The sequence below is a fragment of the Athene noctua genome, chromosome 7 (assembly GCF_965140245.1).
Source record: "Athene noctua chromosome 7, bAthNoc1.hap1.1, whole genome shotgun sequence".
In the NCBI taxonomy this organism is placed as follows: Eukaryota; Metazoa; Chordata; class Aves; order Strigiformes; family Strigidae; genus Athene; species Athene noctua.
In genome coordinates, this window is record NC_134043.1 from 9599318 (window position 1) to 9625936 (window position 26619).

General features: G+C 36.9%; 1 protein-coding gene across 3 annotated transcripts in view; it reads left to right on the forward strand.

Annotated features, from left to right (window-relative positions):
• The window catches only part of DPP10 (dipeptidyl peptidase like 10), a 556222-nt gene that overhangs the window by 445974 nt on the left and 83629 nt on the right, over positions 1-26619 (forward strand). For all 3 annotated transcript variants that reach the window (XM_074910324.1, XM_074910323.1, XM_074910325.1), the window contains 2 exons: positions 25924-25976; positions 26075-26156. In XM_074910324.1, the coding sequence (XP_074766425.1) occupies positions 25924-25976; positions 26075-26156 (135 nt within the window). The remainder of the gene's footprint in view (positions 1-25923; positions 25977-26074; positions 26157-26619) is intronic.

Below are 26619 nucleotides of genomic sequence, written 5' to 3' on the forward strand. Positions count from 1 at the left end.
AGTCCGAAACACGTGACCCACTTGTTCGAAAGGGAGCCGAGGAGGCTCAGAAATTTCCAGAAATTGTTTTTCACTCTCAGCAGGCCTGTGATTCAGTGCAGAAGAAGGGAGAAGGCAAGGAAGGAGTTTGGAGGGAGGAAGAAGAAAAGGGAAAATCAAAAGGGGAGGAGGTGTAACAACTGTCATCTTTCTGTGGGCAGTGACTAAGAGAAAAGACAACACTGAAAAATGAAAAGAAAGGAACCTAAACATGAGAAACCAAGAGAAGCACAAAGGGAGTGTCAGGGGAAGTGCCTCTTCTCCTGGTTTTGTGAGCTTTTCTGGGAGTGAGAAGAAAGAGGCAGTAAATTCTTTTGCCCCTTCATCAAAGATCATTACTTGTCAGACACCCCAATAAAGCAGTTCTTTCTGGAGAGCTAAATGTGAAGTTTTAAAGACATTCACAAGCATAGTTTTCCTCCTCAACTGATAATGGCATTTGAGTGTTACTAAAAAGAGTGTTAATGAGTGATTAAAACTGGTCATAATTTAGTTTTTAAAAGTCCTACTCACTCTTCACAATTTGCAGCATGTGTTTAGATATTAGTAAAGCTTAATCAGATCATGAGGAAAGGATTTTAACTGGGAGGAAAAGAAATCCTAGGGAGGATTTTTCAAAACAGAGATGTGAACATATTTGCTTTATTTTAGTGATTGCCTTAAACAAGACAGGATTTGTTGATGCTGTAACTCTGGCTATAGAAAGAAGATGGGCTGACTCTATAGATTAGGACAGTAATTTAATGGTTTCCATAAAGGGATGTTTAAAATCATACAGAAATTTTGGTCATGATGTGTCAATCAGAGAGTAATGTCTGCCATTAGCACAAGGTTGTCAAGAGCTCAAAATATATGATTATAATGGTCACTTTTGGCCTTAAAAATAGAAAAGTATAATACTGTTCTCTGGCACAGAAACTTGTAATCTCTGAGCTCTATTAGTTCACTAAAATACCAGAAACTGGATACCTTTTCCAGTTCTAGTTATTGCTTGTGAAGAAGTGTGTTTTCTTACCCCTTAGTAGTATGTCTTGAGATTACAAGTAATCCATTTGTACAGTTTATTTTCTAATCCTTAAACTACGCTCTAACTAAAATCATTGAAAGTGGCTTTCGTGAATACAGGAGGGCACAACTCTGTAAAATGGCATTGCAATTTATGAAGGAAGCACTTGGGTGGGAAAATATATACTGTAAGTGGCCAATGCTACTTCCCCATTCTGTATGTCTTGAGGAGTATGTTTATTCTCTGGTAATGCCAGCTAAATAAGCATAATTAGTAATTAATTAAGATACTATTAATATTAATAAGGCCGCCATAACCTGAACTTGTAATAGAATAAATGGAAGACAGAAAATGTTGATTGAAAATGTAACATTAAAACTTCAGAGTTTAATAGCTTGTGCCCTCTTTTGTCATTTAGTTTAAAGACTGATACCACATCTGAGCAGCAGCATTTTATACTAACTTTTATGAGGAAAAGCATTTTTAGTAATTCAGGCCTAATTTACAATATAATCAGAATATTTTATGAATATAGCTTTAATTTTTACATGCTTCAGTCACCTTCAGATTTATTTCAAATAATAAAGCAATGCCAGAATCCCATACCGTCTGTCATAGTAACCACAAACCATATAAGAGATATGTAAAGTGAGCATTTAAAAAGTGGAATGCAGAACAACAGAAATGCAGCAATGCTTTTGAAAAATGTTTTAAATATAGGGAAATTATTTATTTAATACAAAATGAGTGATTTTAAATTTTTGAGGTTTTTTTACATGTACTGGCAGGTTATAAGAATAAAAGTGAATCATCCAGGGCATCTATCGTGTATGTGAGCACAACAATTTTTGTAGTACCACTCAAATAAGAAGAAACTACAAGTATTGTAAAGTAACATTTTTCAACATTTTTCAACATTTTCCTAATTTTCAGATTAGCTCAGATCACTGAAATCATTCCTGTGAAATTGTTGGTATTGGCAATTATGTATAGACTATTGGCAAACGTTTGAACAAAACCAGTGTGTTTGGGCAGCTCACAGAAGATGCCAGAGTCAGACTTTTCTCAAAACAGCCTTAAATCGGGTTCATTTTTAATCCTTGGTGTGCCATTGAAAAGGCTTGCAAAGGAGGTTATATGCAGCTGTGGGTATGTGTAAAGAGTATATATCTGGTAAAACATAGGTATATGCTTCTACTTTACCCCATTCCTGCTGCAGGGGAGTCAGGCCATACCCACGACTAGATCTTAGTAAAATTGTGGAATTCTCTCGTTCCAGGAATTCATTACTGCATTTAAGATATTTCATTTCACAACAAATGCAAACAAGCATCTCAACCATGGTTATTGTCCTTTCCCTTAGAAGAGGATTCATAAAATACAGTTCCTTCTTTCCTCTGTGGAAAAAAAGGCCGAGTTTCTTACTCTAACCCAGGTAAATCTGGAATATCACTTTGTTAGGCTCAGAGCCACAGGCTCACAGACACCTGCAGGCTTTTAACAGGTGTTCAGCTAACCCCAAGGAACCAGTGATGCTGCTGGTGGTTTGAGAAGCCTTTTGCTGATGTGCCATATACTGTTGACTGTCCTCCTCCTCTGCTTCAGTAAGAGTTTCCTAGATTTGTTTTCAGAAATGGCAGAACAGGTTTTTTTCAATAATAAGGAAAAGCAAATCCAGTATGTTTTGCTGGAAGGCCTCTGTACCCCAAAAAAGGTCAATGAAAAAAACTAATGTTCAAGGTCTGCCAGTCCTAAGCATGTAAAGCAATGTTTAAAGAGGTAGCAGCAAACTATAGCTACAGGCAAATATTATATAAAGCAACTTCTACACCTTTGTAAAATATTTAAGTATATTTGAAATGAAGTTGTTCCTCATAATGAAGAACAAGTAGTCAACACACCTGCTTTACTTTACAAATGTAAAGGGTCTCTTAGTTTGAAAACAGATGCAGATTATTTCTTGTCCCAGTGTAAAATAAAAAAAATCAAATATGGGCAAACCCTTGGACCTCCTCTTACAGTATTTTCTCCACTTCCTTTTCAGCTCTTTATACAAAACTTCACACTTTGAATTTAATTCTGGAAAGTTATCAACTTCATTGCATAACTGTGGGAGATGTTTCTCTAAATGTCAAGTATTATCAGAGCACAGCACATTTAGAAGAACTCAGACTGTATAACCCCAAGGTTATATGTATTTAAATCTGACTTCATTATATTTTATACAAGACAGAATAGCTCCATCTAAAAAGGTCTGTGATTTTTTTTCTCCCATTAGTTGCCATACTTGAAAAATCAGTAGATAAAACTCAAAAGCAGAGCCATGAGGGCCAGAGCTGCACAAAGCATTGACATACTGTGTTTACTTAACAGTAAGATACAATACCGTGTTATTCGTTAAACCAAAAAATACCTCTTCAAGGACAGACTATTCTGTGCTAAGGACTGACAAAACAAGATTTGGTAATTTATTAATATAAAATCTTCCCATTTAGTATTATAAGTCGCCTGACTTGAAAGTAAGTTTGCACAGAAAGATGTCCCTATGAGTCCAGTTTAGAATTAGTTGGTTCTTTGAACTGTCCCCAGACTGAATCAGGAAACTCTCCTGAGGTTGGCTTTGAAAGCAGGGACAGCGAAATTCAAAACAGGCTGGAGGAGGCATATCTGAACCACATCCCTGGTGCCCAGAATTATCATCTCATGAGCTGCTTCTGTCTGCGGCCTCTGGCTGTCTGAGGATCCTGCTGTCCACTGACTTCCTGCAGCCAGTTGTGAACCACAGCAGAAGCCCTTGAAGTCCTTGTCCTGTTGGGTGCATGAGCAGGGGTCTTGTGTGAGCAGGTCTCTTCAGATCTCAGCAGACACGTTGATGCTTGTGGCAGCCAGTGGGTAGGACACCACAGTTCCTGCCTTCTTGAGCAGTGTCTGAAAGGGCAGCAGTGATTGCTGGGGCATGTGAAGGTGCCGGGTGGTTTGAGGATGTTCAATGGAGAAGAACAAAAGAGTTCAGCTGTTGGGAATATCAACTGTATTTTATGTGTGATAACAGAGCAATTTAGCACCTGTTTCAAAACTAATTTTTTTTTTTTTGCCTGTGTGTGAAGAATTTTAATGTAAAAAGGACACCTCTAGGTGTAGTCAATAACTGAGTTTCTTCCAGTAATTCTTTTTCTCACAGTGTTGCAGTATTTGGTTTCAGCCTAAATTTTGCCTATGATCCACTTTACAAACCTGAGTTCTATTTTACATCTGCTCTTAAATGATACTGAAATATGCATCCTGTATTCACATAGAATTATAGCTGAAATTAATAAAGAACTTGACCATCACATTACCATTAAATATTTAACTTCCATCTGAATCTTAATGCACAGGTGCTTAGCTGAGCAACAGCACACGCAGCACGGTTGCTATGAGCTGCCTGACTGGCCTATAGTTTTAGACCCTTAGCTGATTCTTTTTCTCCCCTTGTTCTTTCCTTTGCAGTTTATTGGAACAGTAGCCAGAAATCAGGCTGTCTTCTGTTTTCATATATCATCTCCTTTGTTTGTTCTTGCATGGACTTTGCTGGAACTCTGAAGAAAATGTATGACCCAAAGAAAGAAACAAATGCCTTATGCGAAACTTCATACCAAAATAGAATAATGGGAGCAAGTACAGAAAAATCAGTCAAATATCATAGCCAGGGATGTGAAATCTGTGTATGAATTGCACTGTAGATGGTGGTCCTCTGGGTAGTGTAGAGGATGCTTAGGAGAGGTCCCCACCTGGCACCATGGCCACTCTTCCGTAGTGCACTTTGAGCCATACAAGAGAGAAGAGGAACAACAAGGGAGTTGTCATTCGCTCAGGTTTTGTGTCAGTGTGTAGTTATGACATGGCGTACAGGACCTAGCATCTGGGAAGTCCCCCTGGGGTGACTGAGTGAAGGTAAAGGGCCGTTAAAGTACTTCAAAAATAATAAAAGGAAAAATGAAAAGAAAGTCAGTCTCTATCTCAGAGAGAAAAGGAACTGCTAGTAACAGTGAAGGCTAAAGCGTTGGTTGTCTCTTTTGCTGCACTGTTCAAAACCAAGGTTAGCTGTGACCTGACGGTTGATGCATTTAATGTCAGCAACAAATGGGTAAGAACTTAGCTTAAGATAGTGAAATAAAGGAATTGCTCTCCTGGCCCTGATAAAAATTGCTGTAGGGAAGTAGCTGAGGTAATGTAATTGTGATTATTTGTTATCTACAAAGACATATGAAAGATAGACAAAATCCAAAACACTGAAAAGGACAAACAGTCATCTTCTCCCAAAAGAGACCAAACAGGAATTTTGGTGAGGAAACTGAGAAGATTGGGTTTTGGGGAGGAGTTAAAGTTTAACTGCTTGAAAGTACCTAGAAGTTAACAAGGCAGTAGGTAACTGCCAATATCCATTTCTAAAGTTCAGATTGTAACAAATCAGTTTAATTTCTCTCTGTAATGGTACAGAAAACCTGGTGAGTAGATAAGGAGCCACCGTGGCGTTGCCATCAGGGAGCTGAGGAAACACGGTCTAAACAGAACCACCATAAGTAAAAGCAGATTGCAGTCTGTACTTGGAGTGAATGCTGGCAAACAAATGGTTCACTTCAAAGAAGATGGATTTATAGTTCATAGGGCTCTGGCCAGAGACCAGTGATTTTCAACACTTTCCTTAATGATTTGGATAAGAGAACAGGGAATGAATTTATTTAAATTTTCAGATTGTATCAGACTGGGTTACCAGCAGCCTTGGGGGCAAAGTTAAAATTGGAAGCTATATGAACAAATTGGAGAAGTGATTTGAATATGTGAGTAATAATTCAATAGCTACAAAGGCAAGCTCTTATACTTAGTTGGGAATAAATCTTGTAAAGAAATATACAGTATGCAGTGTATTATACACTAGTATTGGAAGAAAAAAATGTGGGAATATAGGGTTAGTCACAGATTGAACACATGAAAATGGTGTCCTACTGCTTAGGAAAAAAATCACACTTTTTTGTAGGACATGTGAAGTCTTGAAAACATTTAAGTTAAGAAAGAATAGCATTTCTTTAGTGTCAACAAGAGATGGCTGGGGATGTAAGTCTGGGGATGTAAGTCTTCAGTATGTAAAAGTTCCTGTGAATAGTGAAATAATAAAATTGTCTCTATAATATATGCTCTTATGGTAGGAGGAGTAATAGGATTAACTTGTAGACAAGGAGATTTATGTTGGAATGAAGAGAAATCTTTCTAACTCTGAAGATAGTTAAAAACTCAAGTAATTTTCTTAGAAAGCTTGTAAACCTTCCACCCTTGGACACTTCTTATAACCTATTTAAACCAGTGCCTTCTGTATGCTTTAGGGGCCACTCATTCAGTCTTGAGGTGAGACTATGGCTGCTTCTCAGTCATATGTTACTATTGTTTTTGCATCCAGCATTGATATTTTGGATAGTTAATCTCATACTGCTTAGTATTACAGTCCCCTACTCACTCTGTTTCAGTGCAGAGGATAATCCAATAACAGAGAGAAAGTCTATTTACGTACATCTTTGAGCCTTAACAAATTCCCTTTTCCTATTGATTGAAAAACCTGTTTAAGTTGCATTAAGTATGATCAGAATGGTGATGAGCTTTTCTGCATTGGCAGACAGGGTTGTAAGATTCCGGTTTCTTTACTACACTGAGCTCTCTTGCAATAGCATGTTACAGAAATCCATGTTAAGCCAAATCTGATACAGCATGGTGAAAAACCACATTGTGATTGGGAAAATTAGGGACATAGGAGGAATAAAAAAATTGTCAAAAGAAGTGGTTCAGAAGATCATGAAGTAAGCACTATTTACCTTCAGATATAAACAGAAAACAATTTAAAGGTAATATTCTGTAATGATAGTTCTTAAATTTATTGGTGTTCTACTGAAAAGCAACACCATTTACTATTTTGATAGAACATTTGTATTTGTGAATTACGATAAGTTGTTATTAGTCAGCCGTTATTTTTTATTACAAGCAAATATGTAAAGTAAAATGAAGTTACATGTGAAAAGTCCACTGAAGAATGTCGAGTTCCGGGCATTTTTTAAATTACTGTTTTTCAAAGAAGGGAGTTTTTGTCAGTGTGCACACAGCATTAATTGCTTGCTAAGTTAATTAGACAAGGAATCATCTGTCAGTGTTTGAAAGCTAATGATAACTTTTAACTTACTCCTAAAATGCTGTGGGCAGAGCACTACGCTCAAACCACTTTATTTCTTAAAGAGTATTTGTGGAATATAATGCAATGCTTTGCTTGTGTTAAAGAAGTAAATGTGTTGTTATTAGTATTGAATAAAATGGGTAGCCTTGCTAGATACAGTCTTGCTGTACAAAGCATTACAATGTCTTTATCTCATCTTTGTATTTCAGAATTACTATCACCAGAAGGGTAATTGCTTGTGAAGCTCTGTGGTCAGATTAGCTGCAGTGGCCACAATGGGAAGACTAGAGAATTTTAGTGTTACATTTTACAGCTAATGATGGCCTAATAGAGATTCATTGAGGTAGGAGCTATGCCACAAATGCAAATGGAAATTTAAACGGGTCTGCTTGGGAATACTGGAAAATGCAGGTTCTCCTAGATAAAAATAGTAATAGGCTCTTGGGTGTAAGTCCTGTTAGATCAGCTCTACCAGAATAATACATATGTAAAGAAAGCAGTCTTCTGTAGGAAGCCCCATCAGTTAATAACTGGAATGGATGATGAGAGAGTTAAAATTTCTTCTATCAAAGCAGATCATTAGCTGCCTGACTAACTTTACCTGCTTCCTAAGTACTGATAGAGAAATGTCTGCTAACAGAAAGAACTCAGTAGCATTTAGTTCTATATATATATATATCTTTTATCTGTCAGGTGCCACTGACCTAATTTGAACAAAAAAAAAAAAAAAAGAAAGTTGAGAAGAAAGAAGACATGTCTAATAAAGAATAAAGTTCTTAATAGACCCTTATAAATTTCTAACCCACTAAATGAATATGCAATTAATCATATAGCGTGCACCCATATATAAACCACGAGTAGGCTCCAGAGACCTACATGTGTCCTGTATTACATGGGTAGTGCTGTGCTTGTAGGGCTCACTGCTCTTACTGATTACCATTCTTTAATATTGAAAGAGAGAAGAAGGAATGATCAGGTTTTTAACAAGTACTAATTCTTAGGGTCACATTTAATCTCATTCCCAAAGCATTCAGTTGTAATCCATAGATGTCAGGGTTCGTTTCATGTTAGCTGGAATGGGAACGGTGCATCGTAAGGTCATACCGCAGACTCTTATGAAACATTTATTTATTTAATGGCAAGCTGAGGTCTACATGCGAAATAGATGTCTGAAATGGCTCTTTATGTTCATGAGGATAGCTGTGCTCTGTACCTCTGAGGGCTGTGAAATTTTGTTATTGAATTCAATCAGAGAAAATCTAGAATTCAAGAGAGTGCTGAATCAGTTGCACCATTCAGTCTCAGGCCACAGAACTAGGTGGACAATAACTCTGCACTGTACAAACGGGTGGATTTGCTATGAATCCTATCCCTTCTTCTTGCCATGTACAAAGCTTTGCTGCTTGTATTAATTTGACACGTGGTTCTTGCCTTTGAAAGAAGCCTGGATCATCATATATGTTTCTGTTTAATTTTTTTTTAATCTCAGCTTCCATATTGAATGTATAGATGTTATGAGAAATATAATTAAAGGGAGTTGAGTAAGAGTCATTCAACTGCTGCACCATTATTAGTAACAGAGATTCTGTAATGACTTTGTTAAATTGACGATAAATTTCTGTAAGGTAAAAGAAGCTTTCAGGAAACTTGATCAAGATACAGACCAAACAGAATGGCTGTTCTTCCTCTTGAGTATGTGGCCTATTTTTTATCTCTTATGACAAATAAACCACATTTTAGAAAACAAAGAACAAACTCAAATATTTTAAAAGCAGATATAGATGTTCAGAATGGACATAGATCAATAGAGTCCAGAGAGCTAGAAAACAGTACAGCACCTGAGAATCTTGCCAATGGATTATAATAAAATAGTCCCTGCTTCCTTGGAAATCCAAGAAGCTTAATTTGATTAGAGTCCCGTTATTATTTTTAAAAAGACACAAATGTGAATTTTACTAGGTAGTTCCTCTAGTAAGCACTAGGTGCTTAAACATTTTTATAACCCCCACTACTAAAATTGAAAAAAAGGATTGATCTGTTTTCACTCGTTATGAGCATAATCACTTTAGGTTTAATCATTTAATTCTGCCCATTGAATTACAAGGAAGATGAATTAAATGTCAGATAAGTGGTTATATTCTGGAATTTGCTCCACTTGATATATGAGAGGAATATTATCATTTTACACCAGGTATTTGATGTAAAATCACTTGGATTTCTTTATTTTTAGATTCTGATGGCTTTAGCGCATGTGGAAAGGGTGAGGGCAACAATTTCCAAGGGTTTACCTGTCAGATTTACAGAGGTATTTGAATGCCTAAAGGTGCAGATAAGCACCAAAGCTGATCTTTAAGAATCATGCTAGAGGTATGCATCTCATTGACTTACTGACATCTCATTGACTTCATCTGACACCTAAATGCATCCATCTTTCGGAATTTTAGAATTCTATTCCCCACATATGTTTTATGCAGAAGGAGCACTGAAAATTATGTCAAATACAGCTGTGAGAGAACCCTGGTATTATTGCTGTCCCTGCAAGAGAAGTCCAACATAGAATAATCTGTTGAAGTTTTAACCTATCCCCATGGGTTGCTGACTACATAGTTCATCTCCATGAACAAATGATTCTCTACGGTTCCATTGTGCAAATAACTGAAAATCTCCAGTTGCCACTTCCTTCATGTGACAATGAACTTCTGTGAGCATATATGTAAACTTAATAGTACTTCATATTTAAATTTACTTCTTATTTGTTTCTGGATACAAATCACACATTAATGAACTAGCCAAAGTTTACAGAGATCAGTAAAAAGATTTTCATCAGAGATATAAATTTCTTGTAGCCGTCACTTTTCAGATACGTTCACGTCACAGGTGGGAGTGGTTAACAGGATCAGGCAGTAAGCTATTTTTATCAATATCTAGATTTGAAAGGCCTAAAGTGAGGTTAGACTTCCCTAACAGAGTATTTTTTATGTCAATAATCTTTTCCTTTCAACTTTTTTTTTTTTTTTTGGTGTGTGTTTGTCAGGTGATCTGCCAAAATCTGAATCTAGATTATTTGCTTCAAAATATAATCTGAAACATTTGTATAGTTTCACAAACATACTTGAATTCAGTTCCCACAGTGGCTATTGAGCTTGTTAATCTTTGCTATACAAACCCCACCAGAACATTTACTTGTTTCTTGAACTTTCCTAATCATTATGGGGTTGGCAGAGGGTTTATGTACAATTTAAATTTCATCCAAAAATCACAGTTCCTACATGAAATTCATAAGCAGAGCTTTTTTAAAAAAATACTTTTGGTCACTGTGGCAGAGGTTCACAAAAGTAAAGAAATCCCTCTGAAGATCGTATTCATAATTGTGTTCAGCTCAGTGTATACAATGATAAATATATTTGAAATGAAATATGCTTAGCAGAAAAACATTAGAAAAAAAATGTTCCGTGTAATAAATCATGGAACGATCTGGTTTGTTTATCAAACTTTTTTTTTTTAGCTGAAATCACTAGCTTTCTCATAAACATTTTGGGATTAGAATAGACGCTCAGAAAATCTGCAAATGACCTGTCAGAAGGTTTTGAAAATTGACTTGTAGTCCATGCACTGGTGTTAGAAGAGCAACTCCATCTGAGTCCTTAACTTGGTGTAGTGAAGTGGGATCATGGAAATGTTTAATCTGTGTATGAGAAAATATGGAGTGTTACTGATACTTGCTTAGCTGATGACTGATGTGAAAGATTTTTGAGCACACTTACTAGAGCTTTTACTCAGATATTATTAGAAAAATATTTTTAAAGTGTAATCACTGATGCAGCTTTTGTACTTGAGATAGCAACCTGAGATTGCAGCTCATAGTAAAAGGTGTCCTACAAAAGCTTGAAACCAGTGACTGTTCACTCTTCACATGCCTGGCAACCACCACGAAATGCAGTCAGTTCATAAGCATGATGCACTACCTTGTAAATCTTGTTTGCACAGATTATCAGAACAGGGCTTTAATGAAATACTTGGAACTGATGTCTCTGGATGGAGATAGGAAAACTAGTGAGTTGACAGATGGGGAAATCTATAAATATGATCAACAAAATTATGAAATGATGAAAGGCAGGGAGGAAAGGTCCACCATCACAACAAAATTAATTCTCAGGAGAGCTATATTATTACAAGCAATACCATCTGTACTATCAGTTATGCAGAAATGTCTGTGACCCATACTTTTGATATATTCAGTATCAACCAACATAGAAGAACAGAATATGGACAGTTTTTCTCTTCTGCTGAATTCATTCTTGAAGTTGAAGTTGCCTTTCTCTGCTTTGACAAGGGAATAGGTGAAGATGATGAATGGCATAGTTGCCAGTGCCCTTTTAGATGTCTTAGCAAAAGCCCAGTGTCAAACATGAAACAAACTGCACTGTACTTTATCAGATATCTTAATAAAAGAGGAGTTAAAGCCATGTTGGAAGTAATGGAAGAAAGATGTGTGGCAGTAATGAAGAAATTTTGCCAGCAGCCATTGCTATGTATACTGTTAATGGTGATCTCATGTGAGAGTATGAAAAAAATGACAAAAAATCTGTTCTGCCATTCCTTAACAAGACCTAATATCTGATGCAATTTAACAAGTGATCTGATACGTTATGTGACTGTACAATCACAGCAGAAAATAGTTTTGGGGGAAATATTTAACATCAAGAACAAAAGAAGTAGTTAATTATTTTTAAAATAGAACAAATGACGTGGTAAGAGCATTCTAGAAAGGAGAAGGATGAAAATAGCTTTAAAAAAAAAACCAAAAAACCAAAACCCAAACCAAAACAGAACAACCATCACCACTCTACCAGTCACTTCCCCAAAGAACAAAAAAACTAGAGAACTAAGGCAGTGAGGTATCAAGCTAGCTCCTTTATCACTGGAATCTGGAATTTGCTGCTACTTCATTGAAACAGGGATAGGTAACCTTCATGGAAAGCCTGTGTCTTTATAGGAACATAGAATTACTTAGCCTGAAGGAAAAGGGTCAGCCTGACCCAGGTCATTCCTTAAAAAAACTGCTAAGGCAGAGCTTTCTTTCACTAGAAGCACATTGCAACAACATAATTAAATCCACTATGCAAATGGATATAAATGGGGATGGGTGGCGCTGCTTTGGCTTTTAAGAAGTAATACATAATCCTGTGTGTCTGTGTGTGTTTCAAACATTTTAGCAGCCCTGTCTCACAATTCTCTTCTTGTAGCTCACTGTATGGCAAGGGTATCTCCCATCTGCATTATGCATGAGGAACCCACCAGGTCTTTCTCAGAAGAGGCATTGGCTGCATTATGGGCTCCCTGATGAAAGAAAAATTGGCTGACTCTGTCTTCTCTGACTAGGCCAACAGGTCAGTCAGGAAAGCAGATAAATCTGCTGGCATTTGCATCTCTCAACAGTGTTGAAAGGAGGAGTGTTGAATAAGTGAATTCCTGCAAAATGAGAGTTATCACTTACTTTGGTACAGATAGAATGAAAGATCTTTTAAAATACATACATAGACAGAGTTGAAATACCTTGAAGTAGATGGCAAAGACTAGACCTTTATGTAACTGTCCCAGAGAAATGTTTTAAGCACATCTTTGCAAAGCTGTCTTTGTTGCACATCATGCTTTAAACCAAGCTTCGGTCTCATGCTCTGAGGAACACTGATAGTGCAACAGACCTAACAGATCAAATGATTAGGTCCACTTTTTAGAGAAGTATTAAGATGTGCCCCTTTATTATCCAATTTTTGTGTTATTTTTAAATAAGGACAAGTCTTTTTGGGTGTTTGAGCTTGAAAGGTTGTTAGCCTGGGGTCTTAGGCAATAAATTAAATGTTTCAGTGAAGGCAGTCAACCACCTGCACAAACTTAACCTTTTTAATTCTATTTATTGTCTGCAAATATAGGACCAGATTAGATGTTTCCTGGAGAGCTGAGTTTGGTGTGAGGTATTCATCACTTTGTTATAGCTTCTTTGAGATCACCATGAAGTAGTCCCTTTTACTAAATGAATAGCTCTCTTATGACCTTCTAATCGCTTCATCATGAAGAGGTCTTTTATTTGCTACAAGAGTCTGCTTCATGTTACCCCTGTCAAAGGAACTATAATATCATAAAACAGCCACAACAGAGACTAATACAGAAATATGGTACAATAAGAGAAAATTAGTGAAGGTAGGTCTAGTTGACTACAAGCAGCATCATGGCTTGCTAATGGGAAGTGCTGGAGTGGATAACTAGCTGTGAGCTCAATTGTTTGAAACTGCATATAAAGGTGATATTTTGCTCAGTTTTGTAACAAGGTAGTAGAACAGAAGGGGAACAATACAAGCCAGATAGCAGCACCAAAGGAATCATAGAGATAAAGGAGATGAATAGGGCATGACCAAAAAGGAAGTATAAAACTTAAACATGAAACTTAGCTGTAGTGATCCTTGTGGAACTTATTCCTATGGACAAGATTTTCTTTTCATGCTGTCTTAACATAGCTGTAGTTTATTGAAGATACTGGAGTTCACACTCCAGTGCAGAACTGATGTAAGAAGGGGAGAAATCAAAATTGCAGTGTTTAAATCATCTGAAGAGTTTAAACAGGGTTTCTAGAGAATGGTTTGGAGGGATGGAGTCCTAGCCATGTAGGCTGCCTGTTTCATAAAGATATGATTGCAGTACAAAAGCACTTAACCACATGAATTTCAAAAGTAGTTGGGAAACGTATTCGTAGCTCAACAAATAGGCAGATAAATACTTAAAAGTCAAGAGAGACAAACCAGTCATTCTCTCAAAAGACTACAGAAGGAATGTAATTATTTTGAAAAAAAACCCAAAGCAGTAGCATAACAAAAATTCCCTGAGCAGTCTAGCACCTAGATATACCATTGAAAGTGTCTTAGTATCACTGTGAGAGACTGCCAGAGAAGACAAGATGACTTGTCACATGAGAAACACCTACTGCATTCCTGCTCTTCCACGTGGCATATCCATGCTAAGCAATTAGTGATGATGATAAGCAAGGTAGCAAAAGGCAGGATGTTCATGTATTCAAATACTGAACTGTCAGATTCCTGAGAAGACTATTTGCCTTTTTCACTCATGTCTTCTACCTTCCAAAAGAGGAAGGCTTTAAATGCCAGTCTGTTCTGCATAAAATTCCTTCATCAGTCTCAAGAGCCTGTGTTTTCCAGCCACCATACCCACACACCACAGATCTGCTTACTGCTTTCCCTCCCTGCTGCCTCTTCCATTTCAATCTGGTTCTCTTCATTTTCAGCCCTTTAAGGGACTCAGTTCTGTTTTGTTCTGAACTCGTTCTGTCTTTTTATTATTTCTCTTTTTCTTATCCTGATGGGTTTAGTCCTGTCTTTTTTTCTTCCATCTTGCATGCTTGCTGGTTTACCCATCTGCTTCCCCCAGCCCAGTTTCCTTTTCCATTTTCCCTTTGCATTTTTTCAGACCCACAGGCCATTTATCTCATTGCTTGTCCTTTCTGCAGCTCCACAGGCCCTTTTCATCTCCTTATGTCATTTGTAAGCAAACAGCAGAGGAGCATCTGGTATCTGCTTTCTTACTGCTTCCTGAGTGAGTCAAATTGTCTGGAGAAGAAAAAGAGATATTGAGACTGTAGCCTTTACTTCAAAAATGTCTCATTGTATGCCTTGATTTTCTTCTGTATCCTCATCATTCTGGGCATCTTCAGTGTGGTTTTGCGCTCAGAATTTGGACATTTCATTTTATATGGAATATGATTTTAGAAAATATTTTCTAAGTAACATTTTTTACCCATTTCTTTGCATGTAATGTTTCATTTGAATCAGCTTATGCACATTTCTGTAAATATCACCATATGTAGAAGTGTTTCTCTTCAAAACAAGGTGGTATTTTTTCTGCATTTGACAATTTTCTCTTTAGCAATCTGTTTGCTTAAATACAATATGTAAGGAACATATTACCTTGGAAAAACTGAGAAGAAAACCAAGTCTTGGCTTGATTTTTCTTCCACAGTATCCCAAAGAGCAAACTAAATTAAACCACCACAAAACACTCTAAGGAGACTTGGTGCAGCTCTGCCTTCAAGAATCAGTGATTTAAAGCATATTTTGGTTTCAATTAACAGTTTTCAATATGTGTGGAGATACTCAGTTCAAGTTTCCCATACAGGATTCCTCTCGTACAGGATTCGGGTTATGGGTTATACTGGAAACACCCTGTAAAGAGAACAGACTGTTTAAAGAACGAGGCAGTATTAAAGTACTTAAATACATACTTTTCTAAGACAAATTTAGTATCCTCAGCTGCAATGACCAGAAGTAGACACCCTCACCAGCCTCATATTTCTGTGGAGATAAAGTTCTGGTTGCACTGTCAGAATTGAGATCTTCCGTTTCCCCTTATGCTAGTCCAGATCAAAATACACACACACGTTGTGAAGCTGCCTGCAAATCAGTTCAGGAAAAGACAAGCTTCTATAAATCCCAAAATATTCGTAAAGTCAGAATTTTAATCATACTGAATACGAGTGTCTGTATACACTTGAGAATGATATGCATGTGCATGTGTATAAATATAAAAAATGTGCACATTATGCTTGAGGCTTGAGACTTACCAGCTTTGCCGTCATGTAACAATGATTTCAGTGAAGTCATACCTGGTTTTTAATGCTGAAGGTGAGTAAGCCAGAAGAAATTCGTATAAATTTTTGTCATAAGTCATCTCATACAAGACTCGAGAAACATATTTTACGTGATAGTGTAACTAATAGAATTTCAAATGACATTGATATATGAGGCTTTCAGAAGTAGCAATGCAGAACATTCTTTCTTGAATAATTCACTCATCTGAAGTTATTATATATTCAAAAATGATTGAGTTGCATATACAAATATAGGGTGGTTTATCTCAGCTCTTCATGAAGGAGAAGAAAAAGAAGTTTCTGCAGTTATTCTGAACTGTGGTTTGTATTACGTTACTGTTGGTTAGATGAACTGAGTTTAATAGATTGTGAATTAATTAACATTCTGCAGTGGATGTCTTTTTCTTGAGATAATTAATCTTATTGAAAAATTATATGTGGAACAGTTGAAGCTTTAGTAGATTTTCTAGAGGTGCTTTTTTGTTTAGGCTTCCCTGACAGCCTTTTTTCTTATAGATAAATTACGTGTCTAGAAATGTCTCGCCTTTATATTTATTTTGGTTTGGCAGCATATAGTTGTTATGGCTGGCAATATTTCATACCCCAAAGTATTAATGCTAACCATAAATTATTAACAATGATATGCAGTGGTTCTTATCAGTCATGACAAGTAATTGATGTTGATTGAAGCAAATAAATACAATGTTTTGCAAAGTTACAACCTTGTCATTTAACTTCAGTGCTCAAATGCGTCAAGTTATCTCAGATTAACTCTGTGCAATTAGATACAGAGCTTCAGAAAGAAGATATTTTACCTATAAAGGCCAAAAATGATGCAAAAATATAGAGATATTTAGACACTAATTTTGGCAAAATTTAGCTCTAGATTTTTTCCTTCCAGAATTCAGTAGAAATCATAGGATTCAAAGAATAGTGGAAATTCATCATCTCATTATTATAGACTGATTGCTTGGTTGTTTCTCAGGGTTTACTCTGAAACTCATTGAAGAACACATTGAGAATCTTTGTGTATCATACTATTTAAAATGAGAAGTCCCATAAGCTTTGTTTCAGATGTAGGAGGTGAGGCACGATTATCATAGCAGTCCTTTCTAGCTGCATGAACTATTTATTAGTGTATCATTAACTGCAGTTTACAATTAAGGTAAACTGAAAGGGTATACTGGATTGTGGTGCAAATCCACATTTCATGAAGGAGATAAATTCTGTTCTCTCTCTACCTCAGATATAATACATATGAAATCAGTCATTAACTCATGTAGTTAAATTCTTGCTGAATATAGGACCAGGAAAATACTAGCCAAACGCTACACCTTCCAAGAACAAAAGGTACCAATTTACTGAAGCACAGTGTGAACCATTACTGATTTATACCCCTATGTGAGTTGAGCTCTGGTATCAATACACAGTCTGAGGTTTCACTGTATTTGTTGCCATGGCATGAAATCAAGAGAATCCCAATCTTTAACCAATATTATTTTCATAAATGTGCAGAGTTAGTCCCTTATTGATATAATGTATGTTTTAGTCAAACTCTTCATTTGTAGTATGTGTTATATAGTGGTTTCATGTCTCTGTGGCTCAGAAGTCAATGCTGCAGAGCTCTCTACTCACTTTTTACACAATCAATCAATCAATTACATTAAACCCAAACATGACCATGCCACATTTTGTTGTTTAATCCCCTTTAGAGCAATTCCTATGCTGGAGAACACATGAAGTCAGTCCTTAGACAAGCAAATGGGGAACATTTGAAGTGAATGATAATGAAGTTTTAAGGAAAGGTGGATTTCACATCCTTCCATTTTATTGATAACATTAACATTTTTCATGTTTTATTGATAACATTATTAATTTATTTAGCACATAAATTGCAAAATGGATGGAGGATTCATGCAGCAGCTGTACTTTGGGTGTAGTTATGCTGCCACTAATTTTATCTTATTAACTCCATCACAGGTTTTACTAACAGTGGTGTCACACATCTTTCAATACAAAGGGAAGAAAAGAATATATCATTTTTATTGTTTTGTGCAAGTTCTGGCTCAGCACAGTAGATACTGATACCATTCTATTTGCACTGCAGTCCTACCGAAGTCACATGTCTTAAAGCCCATAAAAAAGTGATGAGGAATAGAAATCTGTTATGTGAATGTTGATCTGTTTTTTTGGAGAGCAAGAAGTTGCTACTTGGAATCCTGGTGTCACAAGGCAAAGACTAACACCCTTCCACTGCAACTCATTTGCTTTCTGCAGGCTATCACAAATTATGAAATCTGACCACAAATAATTTGGTGTTCTCCAGATGTGTAGCAGAATAGAGTTTGTATATGACATTAAACGACCTGCTCAAAGTCTTTTCTCATTTTCATTGCTGGAAATCTGAATTACACCAGTGTACACTGAGCAAAGCTGAGAGTAAAAAACGATTAGCTGGAGGAGAAATGATTTAGATAATTTGCATAATTTATATAACTAATATGTATAGCCTTTGTGTAGTTTTGTATAATTTGTATAGGCTGTGATTTTGTATAGAGAGTAAATTTGAATATATAGTATGTCGACTTACTGAAAGTACATAATACAATTACTTGTTTTCGTGGGCTCCTTTCATGCCAGCTGAAAATTAATAAAAGTCAGATCTCTTCCATACAACAGGACATGTTATACAGCCATCCATCCTCCTTTTAGTCTTAATTTGTATGTTGTCACACTGTGTATAGATACTAATTGCAGTCTGAAAATGCTGTGGCTGGTTCAAAGCAGCGCCATACTTGAGAAGCCATGCCAAAGCCCTGTATCAGGAGCTCATGCACAACTACCTCAGCGTTGCACTTCACTACACTCCCAGTTAATTGGGGTTAAATCATGTGGAGTTATATGGGTTGCGTGCACCTGTGGGGATAGACACCCAAAGTCATCAGCACAGCCTCACGTTGTCTGCCATGTCACTTGCTTTTGATGTGACTGTGTCACAAGCATAGTGCATTAATTTCAGTAATCCCTTCAAAAGGTCTGAGGAACCATCCTGTGTGTCTGTATTTCACTGTGTTCCCCTCATATTCTCTCCACTCTGCGTCTGGTACCTGCTTATTATTTGTAGTTCACGGCATGTTCTACAGGCTCCATTTTTCTTCTAAGACACTTTTATCCCAAAGGCAAAAGAGGAGCAATATATGTTTGCATTTCTTTTTCTAAATTGAATTTTTGAGTCTTTAGTGAAGGTTTATTGAAGGTTTGATCTTGGAGCTGTGAATAAGGTTCTGTGCATTGTCGTGTGGGAGTAGTTCCTTGAATGAATGACGGATGAATGATTGGTTTCCTTTTATCTTGGCCTTGTAATCGCTTTACCATGGCAAAGTCTTTCGGTTCAGTTTTGAGCATAAGTAGATTTTTCAGTAATTCTTCACATGCTTAATTCAATTGTAGAAAAGAGGATGAAGGCAAAATCCTACTCGTGTTGCTGCTCTTCAAGCTGTGTACAACAGCCAGTGGTTTCTGTGTCTGGCACCCTCTGAGGCAGTTTGGAAACATGCCGAACCATTTCACTAATGTATTATGAAATATCTTAAAAAGTGAGAAGGGCCATGGATGAATGAAGAAGTGAGTGTCTTGGCAAGATGTATTCCTGTGTATTTCCCTGCTTCAGTGTGTCCTCTCCCTTGATTTCTCAGTTCACATGCATTTTCTGATATACACTGTTACACGGGTTATTAATTAGGAAGGACCGTTTTTAGTTTTAGATAGTCTTTTTTTTCTGCTGTGCTCAGGAATGTTTGTTTCTCAGTAATGTTGTTATAGATGTGATGGCCTGAAGAGATAAATGAGACAAGATTTGTGGGAAGGGGTAATATCTTTTATTTAGACCAACTGATGTAGCTGGAAAAAGTAGAAGAGCTTTCAGGCACACAAAACCTTTTCCAGGTCAGATTCTCTTAGCTTTGAACTGCCTAATAACTGACTTGTGCCTGTGAAGCAATAAAAGCAGTTTCTTGATCTTTATCTTTTTATGAATAGTACTGTTTGGAAGGCATCCATATATTGCAACAGTTAAAACTTTGCACAGCTAAGTTTGATTTTTCTGGGTTTAATTCTGATTAAATCTTTTAACTCATCAAATAATAATGTAATCATTTCTCATTCAGACTAGTATTACCTTAAAATACTAGATTTTGTTTTCCACCATGATCAGAAGTGTAAAGTAACCCATAAAAGATCTGATACCTCAAATATATATCATAAAGATCTGTATGGTTTTGAACCTTATCTGAGCTACTGCCTCTCTTTCCAAGTCAATGTAAGTGTTTTGAGATAAGTGGGATAGGCATGATAGCGTATTCTGAAATTTCAGTTATTTAATGATACTGTGTTGCATTTTATTTTATTTTTTTAATTAATGGGAGATATCTACTGTAGGAATATTGTGTGTGAGATACATACCCCATTTGGCTGGTAGACTTCAAATAACTGGAAGTATTACTGCAGATGGTGGAACTTTCACAGTATTTCATATACTGTTACTTTTTATCTTTCTTGCTCAGGCTGAGTGCTGTTAATGCCCTGTGGGAAGTCCTATTTGAACCTGAAAGGAGAATTTGCAGAGTCTAGCAGCATTGAGAACCACACAGATGAGTTCAGAGTATGGGTGTCTGCACGGGTAAAAACTAAAATATAGGACAGTCTGTTCACTACCTTGAAAAAAGCCATGCTAGCAAGGAGGCATCATTATTGCTCTAAATAAATAACACATGAAAGAATATAATTGGTTTGTAATATAGGAAATAGATAAAGGATGCGTCAAGGTGATTGGCATCCCTGAGTGTTTTGTGATTATAGTGCTGCGAGGTTCTAAATTCATCAGCTCTCCTCCATTTTCCTGGAGGGTTGAGGGCCCTCATCATCCTGTAGAAATACTGCTAGTGAGGTTTTCTTGGCAGCTTTTTAGCACAAACACTGTTTTGCTGAGGGCTGTTTTCCAAATTACCCAAGGACAGTGAGCTGACTATTTCCTGGAGTATATTACAGAATTAGTGGAGTGTATTTGGCTAAGTGTATAGGGTACATTGTTTTCCTGCATCTTGCTGATCTATGCATTGAGTTCCATGACAATATTTCATTTTTAGGAACCTTAGAAAGACAAAGGCATTCCTTGAAAGACAGAAAATAAAGGACATATAAAACCCAAACCAATATGTCATCTGAAAGTTCAGATTGTGACTGATAAGTGTGGGTTTTTTATTGTTGACTGTTAGCTGAATAATAGATTGTTACTTCAATAAGTTTTGACTGGAGCAATTTGTCATGAAATACTTTTTTCACCTTTTTCTTTCAGGTCCTTTGTAATATATTTCTGTAATTTTATTTTTTCATACACAAATGCAGCTAACTTTTTCAGTGTTGAGCAGCATCACATGAAAGCCTGTTTCCAGTTTATAAATTAATGAAAGACTGAATTCAGAAGAAATATATGATATGCAATAGTTATCTACTGCATTCTGTGGCAAAAGAAAAATTAAACAAATTATATTGAGGAGGAGGTATGCTGTCGGTCTGATCTAAAAAGCCATTTCCACAGTTCTTAACATTGTGGGGAACATTTTCCAGCTTATCATAATAGAAACAGGAAAGTTATTTACTTGTCACAAAGGCCTGAACCCTAGCAAGCATACCTGCCACTTGTGGAGGCAAGGCTCTTTACCGTGTCCCACCTTAACATGTACAGTTACCAGGCCATTTTTTTGTCTTCATTTTCCTCCACTGATATGACAGTGCAGAAATTCACAGAACTGCAGAATCATCTAGGTTGGAAAGGAACTTGAAGATCATCTAGTCCAACCGTTCACCTAGTACTGACAGTTCCCAACTACACCATGTCCTTAAGCGCTAAATCGACCCGACTCTTAAACCCCTCCAGGGACGGGGACTCCACCATCTCCCTGGGCAGCCCATTCCAACGCCAAACACCCTGTTCTGGAAAGAAATACTTCCTGACATCTAGTCTAAACTTTCCGTGGTGTAACTTGAGGCCATTACCTCTTGTCCTGTCACTTGTTACTTGGTTAAAGAGACTCATCCCCAGCTCTCTGCACCCTCCTTTCAGGCAGCTGTAGAGGGCGATGTGGTCTCCCCTCAGCCTCCTCTTCTCCAGACTAAACCCCCCCAGTTCCCTCAGCCGCTCCCCGTACGACCTGTGCTCCAGACCCTGCACCAGCTCCATTGCCCTTCTCTGGCCACGCTCGAGTCATTCAATGTCATTTTTATAGTGAGGGGCCCAAAATTGAACACAGGAATCGAGGTGCGGCCTCACCAGTGCCGAGTACAGGGGCAAGATCCCTTCCCTGTCCCTTCTGTCCATGCTAATTACTGTAATACATTTAATATTTTAAAAGGCTTTGCTTTCCTACATTGCTTCACTTATTAGAGATGTTTCCTGTGTCCATAATAATTAATTGATTCTCCTCTTTGTACCAAGATGAGTCTTTTTTCACTACAACCTTTCTCCCTTTGATTCAGTTTCACACTACTGAAATATGTCAAATTTTTTTTGGCAGCTGGAGTAACTTACTGTCCAAGTCTAAATATTAGCCTTAGTTCAGTCTTTTGATACCAACCCGGTTAGAAGCCATAGAGTACAAGAAATGTTTGAAAACATTTCAGAATAGGAATGATTGCACTTCAGATATGAATACTGAAGATGACGACCAGCTTTCACTGTAAATAAACCCCGAGGGGTCAGCGTAGCCCGAGCTTTACCTGTGTGAGCTCTCAATCTCTTTATTTGCAAACTCCATCATAAATTACCAGGTTTTTTTCTGATTAGTGCACATCCCAAAAAGCAAGAGTTGCAGGGCAGAATCCCCCAGGCTTTTTCCAAAGGGGACACAGATTGTGACTGCAAATGGTTTGATCCTGGTAATTTGAGGGTTGCTGATTCTCCCTATGGTTTCAGGTTTGGTGCCTTCAGCTGGGCTTCTCTTGTGAGATGCCAGATGTGGTAGATTAGGGGTCAGGAGATGTGTGGTCCCAGGCGATGACATGGCTCTGAGCAAAAGAGAGCCTTTATACAAAACTATGAGAGCTTCCTAGGCATGCACTGTATAAAACAGACTTGGAAAAGAAAGATTTTCTGCATCTTTTTATTTAACTTCGATAACGATTGGGTTTTAGTATTAGGCTATTGCAAGCAGGATGGATTAAGAAACTTCCTACTTGTGATTTCTACATGGTGTTCCTATTAATAAATAGGAGTATTTCATAGGAAAATAAGAAAACTAACATGATTAATTTGAGAAAAATGGCAGCATCCTGTCTCAAAGTGACTTCATGGTAATGTTGCTCTCCTCTGGCTCTGGAGCTCTTTAAAGGTTTTAATACTTTTAACCCAAAGATATTAATGCTTCTACTTAAAAATCTAGATAGAAATTTTGCCACAAGGCAAGAAGAGAGTTTCCACGGGAAATATGAAGTGGTGTTCTTGTTGTTATAGCATATTTTCTGTTAAAACTCTCAAAATGACTTATTAGATTATAATTTCTTACTGAAATATATTCTAATAATTTAATTTTAAATATTTGTATTCTAAGTACTTATCAGCTCTCCACACGTTATCTGTGATACACTTTTCCCTTTTCCTGGAAGGGCAAGAGACCCATTCCTCTTTGCTGCAACTGGCTGTATGAGAATGTCCCCTTTAACAGCTGTGGAAAGTGCCCCTCTGAGTAGCCTCTGGCAATGTACGCCCTGTGCAGAAACCACCAGGATTTAACCATTTATGTCCCTTTGATCTGCTATCTCTTACCTCTGGCAATATAAGATTTATAAAAGAAAGCAGCAGCTTTGAAGCCAATGGTTTGTCTCATTGTGTTATCAGAAGTACTTGAGTAACTATCTTGATAGGCCCTCACTTGTGTTACTACCAAGTTAATTTTTCCCAGAAACCCCACTGAACTTTAAACATAATGGTATGTAAGTAGTCTATTCTGTAGACTACTTTTACTATGTATATAATTAGATGTATACACATACATAGTATTGAGACATGGTAGCAGATATGTTTATGATAGATATTTAGGGAAAATAGATCGAATTACGTGGAACATTCTTCTTGGTGTCTTTGTACTTCCTACAGCAATCATAGTATTATTATAATTTGTCTCTATTTCTGTCACACTTAGCACTTCTCAGAAGAGGATGGTACCTTGCATGACCAAACACTTTATCATAAGCTGTAATATAAAAAAAAGCTAACAATTTGGGGCACTTACTAATGTATGTGTGATTCTTATTGAAGCAACACTTCTGATGTTAATCATCATAGACTTGGAAATGGAAGTGATTCTTGTCTAAAAGGGAAATTTTATGGAAGGGAATTTCAACTGTTGCACAAAGTACAGTTACTAATCTTACAGACCTTTGTGGGCTTCTTACAGCATCAGCCAGCAAGGATTTAGGACATGCTAAATTCTTGGTGTGCGTTGACAGGGAACTAATAATGGAAACGGAGTCAGTGGAAGGATGTTTCGGATGGTTCTGTTACTGAATGACCTCCAGACAAAAGAACAACCTCTGAAACCCCTCTTGTGTGCAATAGCAGCAAATTCCAATGACTGTTCCTGTGTGATCTGCCCTTGTCTCTTCTCTTTGGAGGATATACTGAAAGATTCCTGGTGCAGATAATACAAACTGAAGAGTTCCCAACACATATATCTATATTAAGGCTTCAGCTTTGCAGCTGTATCTGTTTCCATCTTCCTGGAACTAGCCTGACACTGTACAGAAATAAGTCCTTCATGTGCCAAGCAGAGACACTGTAACTCTGCAGACATGAAGCCACAGTAAATCTAGTGGGTGTCACCCTGTGTTTCTTTCTGATAGTAGTTTACATTAAAAAGAAGAGTTTCTCTTACTACAGTAATAACTAATTTTATATTCCAGACCAACTAATTAATATTATGGAATCATGCTATTTTCATGATGTGAGACATAGTGCTAAAGAAATGAGCTTAAGTCAAAACCAATCTGAGCCTGGAAAACAGCAAAATGTCTGTAGTACACTGTATGTATATAGACTGATGTTTGACTTTAGAGAAAATATGTAATAGTTTGCTTTGATTTTAGCCCTTTGGTGTGGTGGTACATCGCATTATACTGTGCCATGCTGTTCTACACCACGGATTTTCTGATTTCACATACATCAGACCCTGATATTTTGATTTCAGGCGACTTCAACAAAATTTTCAACAAATAAAGACAGCAGCATAAGACTGTACATCAGATTTGCTTTTCTCTCCCATCCAGAGAATCCTGCGATTTTTGAGACAAGAAGTCACTGGTAACTTCCTGATGAATTACAAAGTTTTACTGACAAATAGCTTTGTTTTACCCAAAAGGTTATGTACTAAAAAAAAATTCAGATAAAGCAAACTTTCCCCAGATTTTGAAGAAAGTCAGTCAAAATCAGACTGAAACACGTTTAAGGAAAGCCAGATCAAACAGAGCCCCAGTAAGCACTCATTTTTTCTGTTCTGTGAGCCATAGCCCAGGTGGTCATTCAAGCTGTAAGTGGCATGTAGTCAGAAAATTATCATATGACCCTTATCTGTCCGCTTTTCAAGTAAAATAACTGTGATGCCTGCATAATAATTTTGATCATAACTTGATGAAGATATACAGGAAGAAGGGATTTATTTTCCTAGTTTATGTTCTTGGGGTTTTTTGTTTGGTTTGGTTAAACAGGAACACAGATTTTTCTAATGGGGACCTTTTCTGTGTGGTTGTACAGGTTAAGTATTTGGTTAAATTAATAGATGAGTATGTGTGTCCTTCATAAAGCATTCAAAGCCTGGTTCAAGTCTTTTAGTTATAATTAATTCAGTAGAATCTTTCTTTCACTAATAAAAATATTGGTGTTTACAGAGATTGGAAGACTGTGACTGTCATAATGGCAGTCTGTGTTTGATTCAGTATTTGTTTTTGTAATTCTTATGCTTTCTTTTTTTGTCACAGGTTTTTCATTATTCTTACACAGCTTCCTATGTGATTTATAACATACACACAAGGTAGGTCACATTGATTTTCAATATGATGTCATTGTCAGTGGTTCTGTACACAAGGTGATGCCAGAATGTTCAAGTAAAAATGTTTACATTTTTTCAAGGGAAGTTTGGGAGTTAAACCCTCCAGAAGTAGAGGATTCAGTTTTACAGTATGCAGCTTGGGGCGTCCAAGGGCAGCAACTGGTAAGCACAGACATTAAAAATGCTATGGTTTAATAATATGGTTTAATTCAGTCAGACAGACTGAAAAAAAAAAAAAAAAAAGCTGTAAGATAAGTTTTATTATGTATTTCTGCATGAAGCTAGTATGCTCCTGATACAGCATTTAGGGGATCTATTCATTTATTTGTTTCTATTAAAAACATGTAAACATGTTTTTCCAGTCTAATCCAAATAAGCAAATTGTATAGCTGTTGAATCACATCTTTAGTTGTGCAGTTATTGAAAGAATCACATCTTCATCTAAATATGCAGTCAAGTAATTTTCAGAATAGCCATCTTCATGGCTACCACTATGAGAGAAGGAAAGTTGAAGGTGAAGAGAAGTTTTCGAGTGCAAGCTCAGTGAAAACTGTGGGCAAAAGCTTAATGTCGAAAAGTGGATGTGATGGATTCAGTGAAAAGTGGGGGGTTCATTTGAGTATGA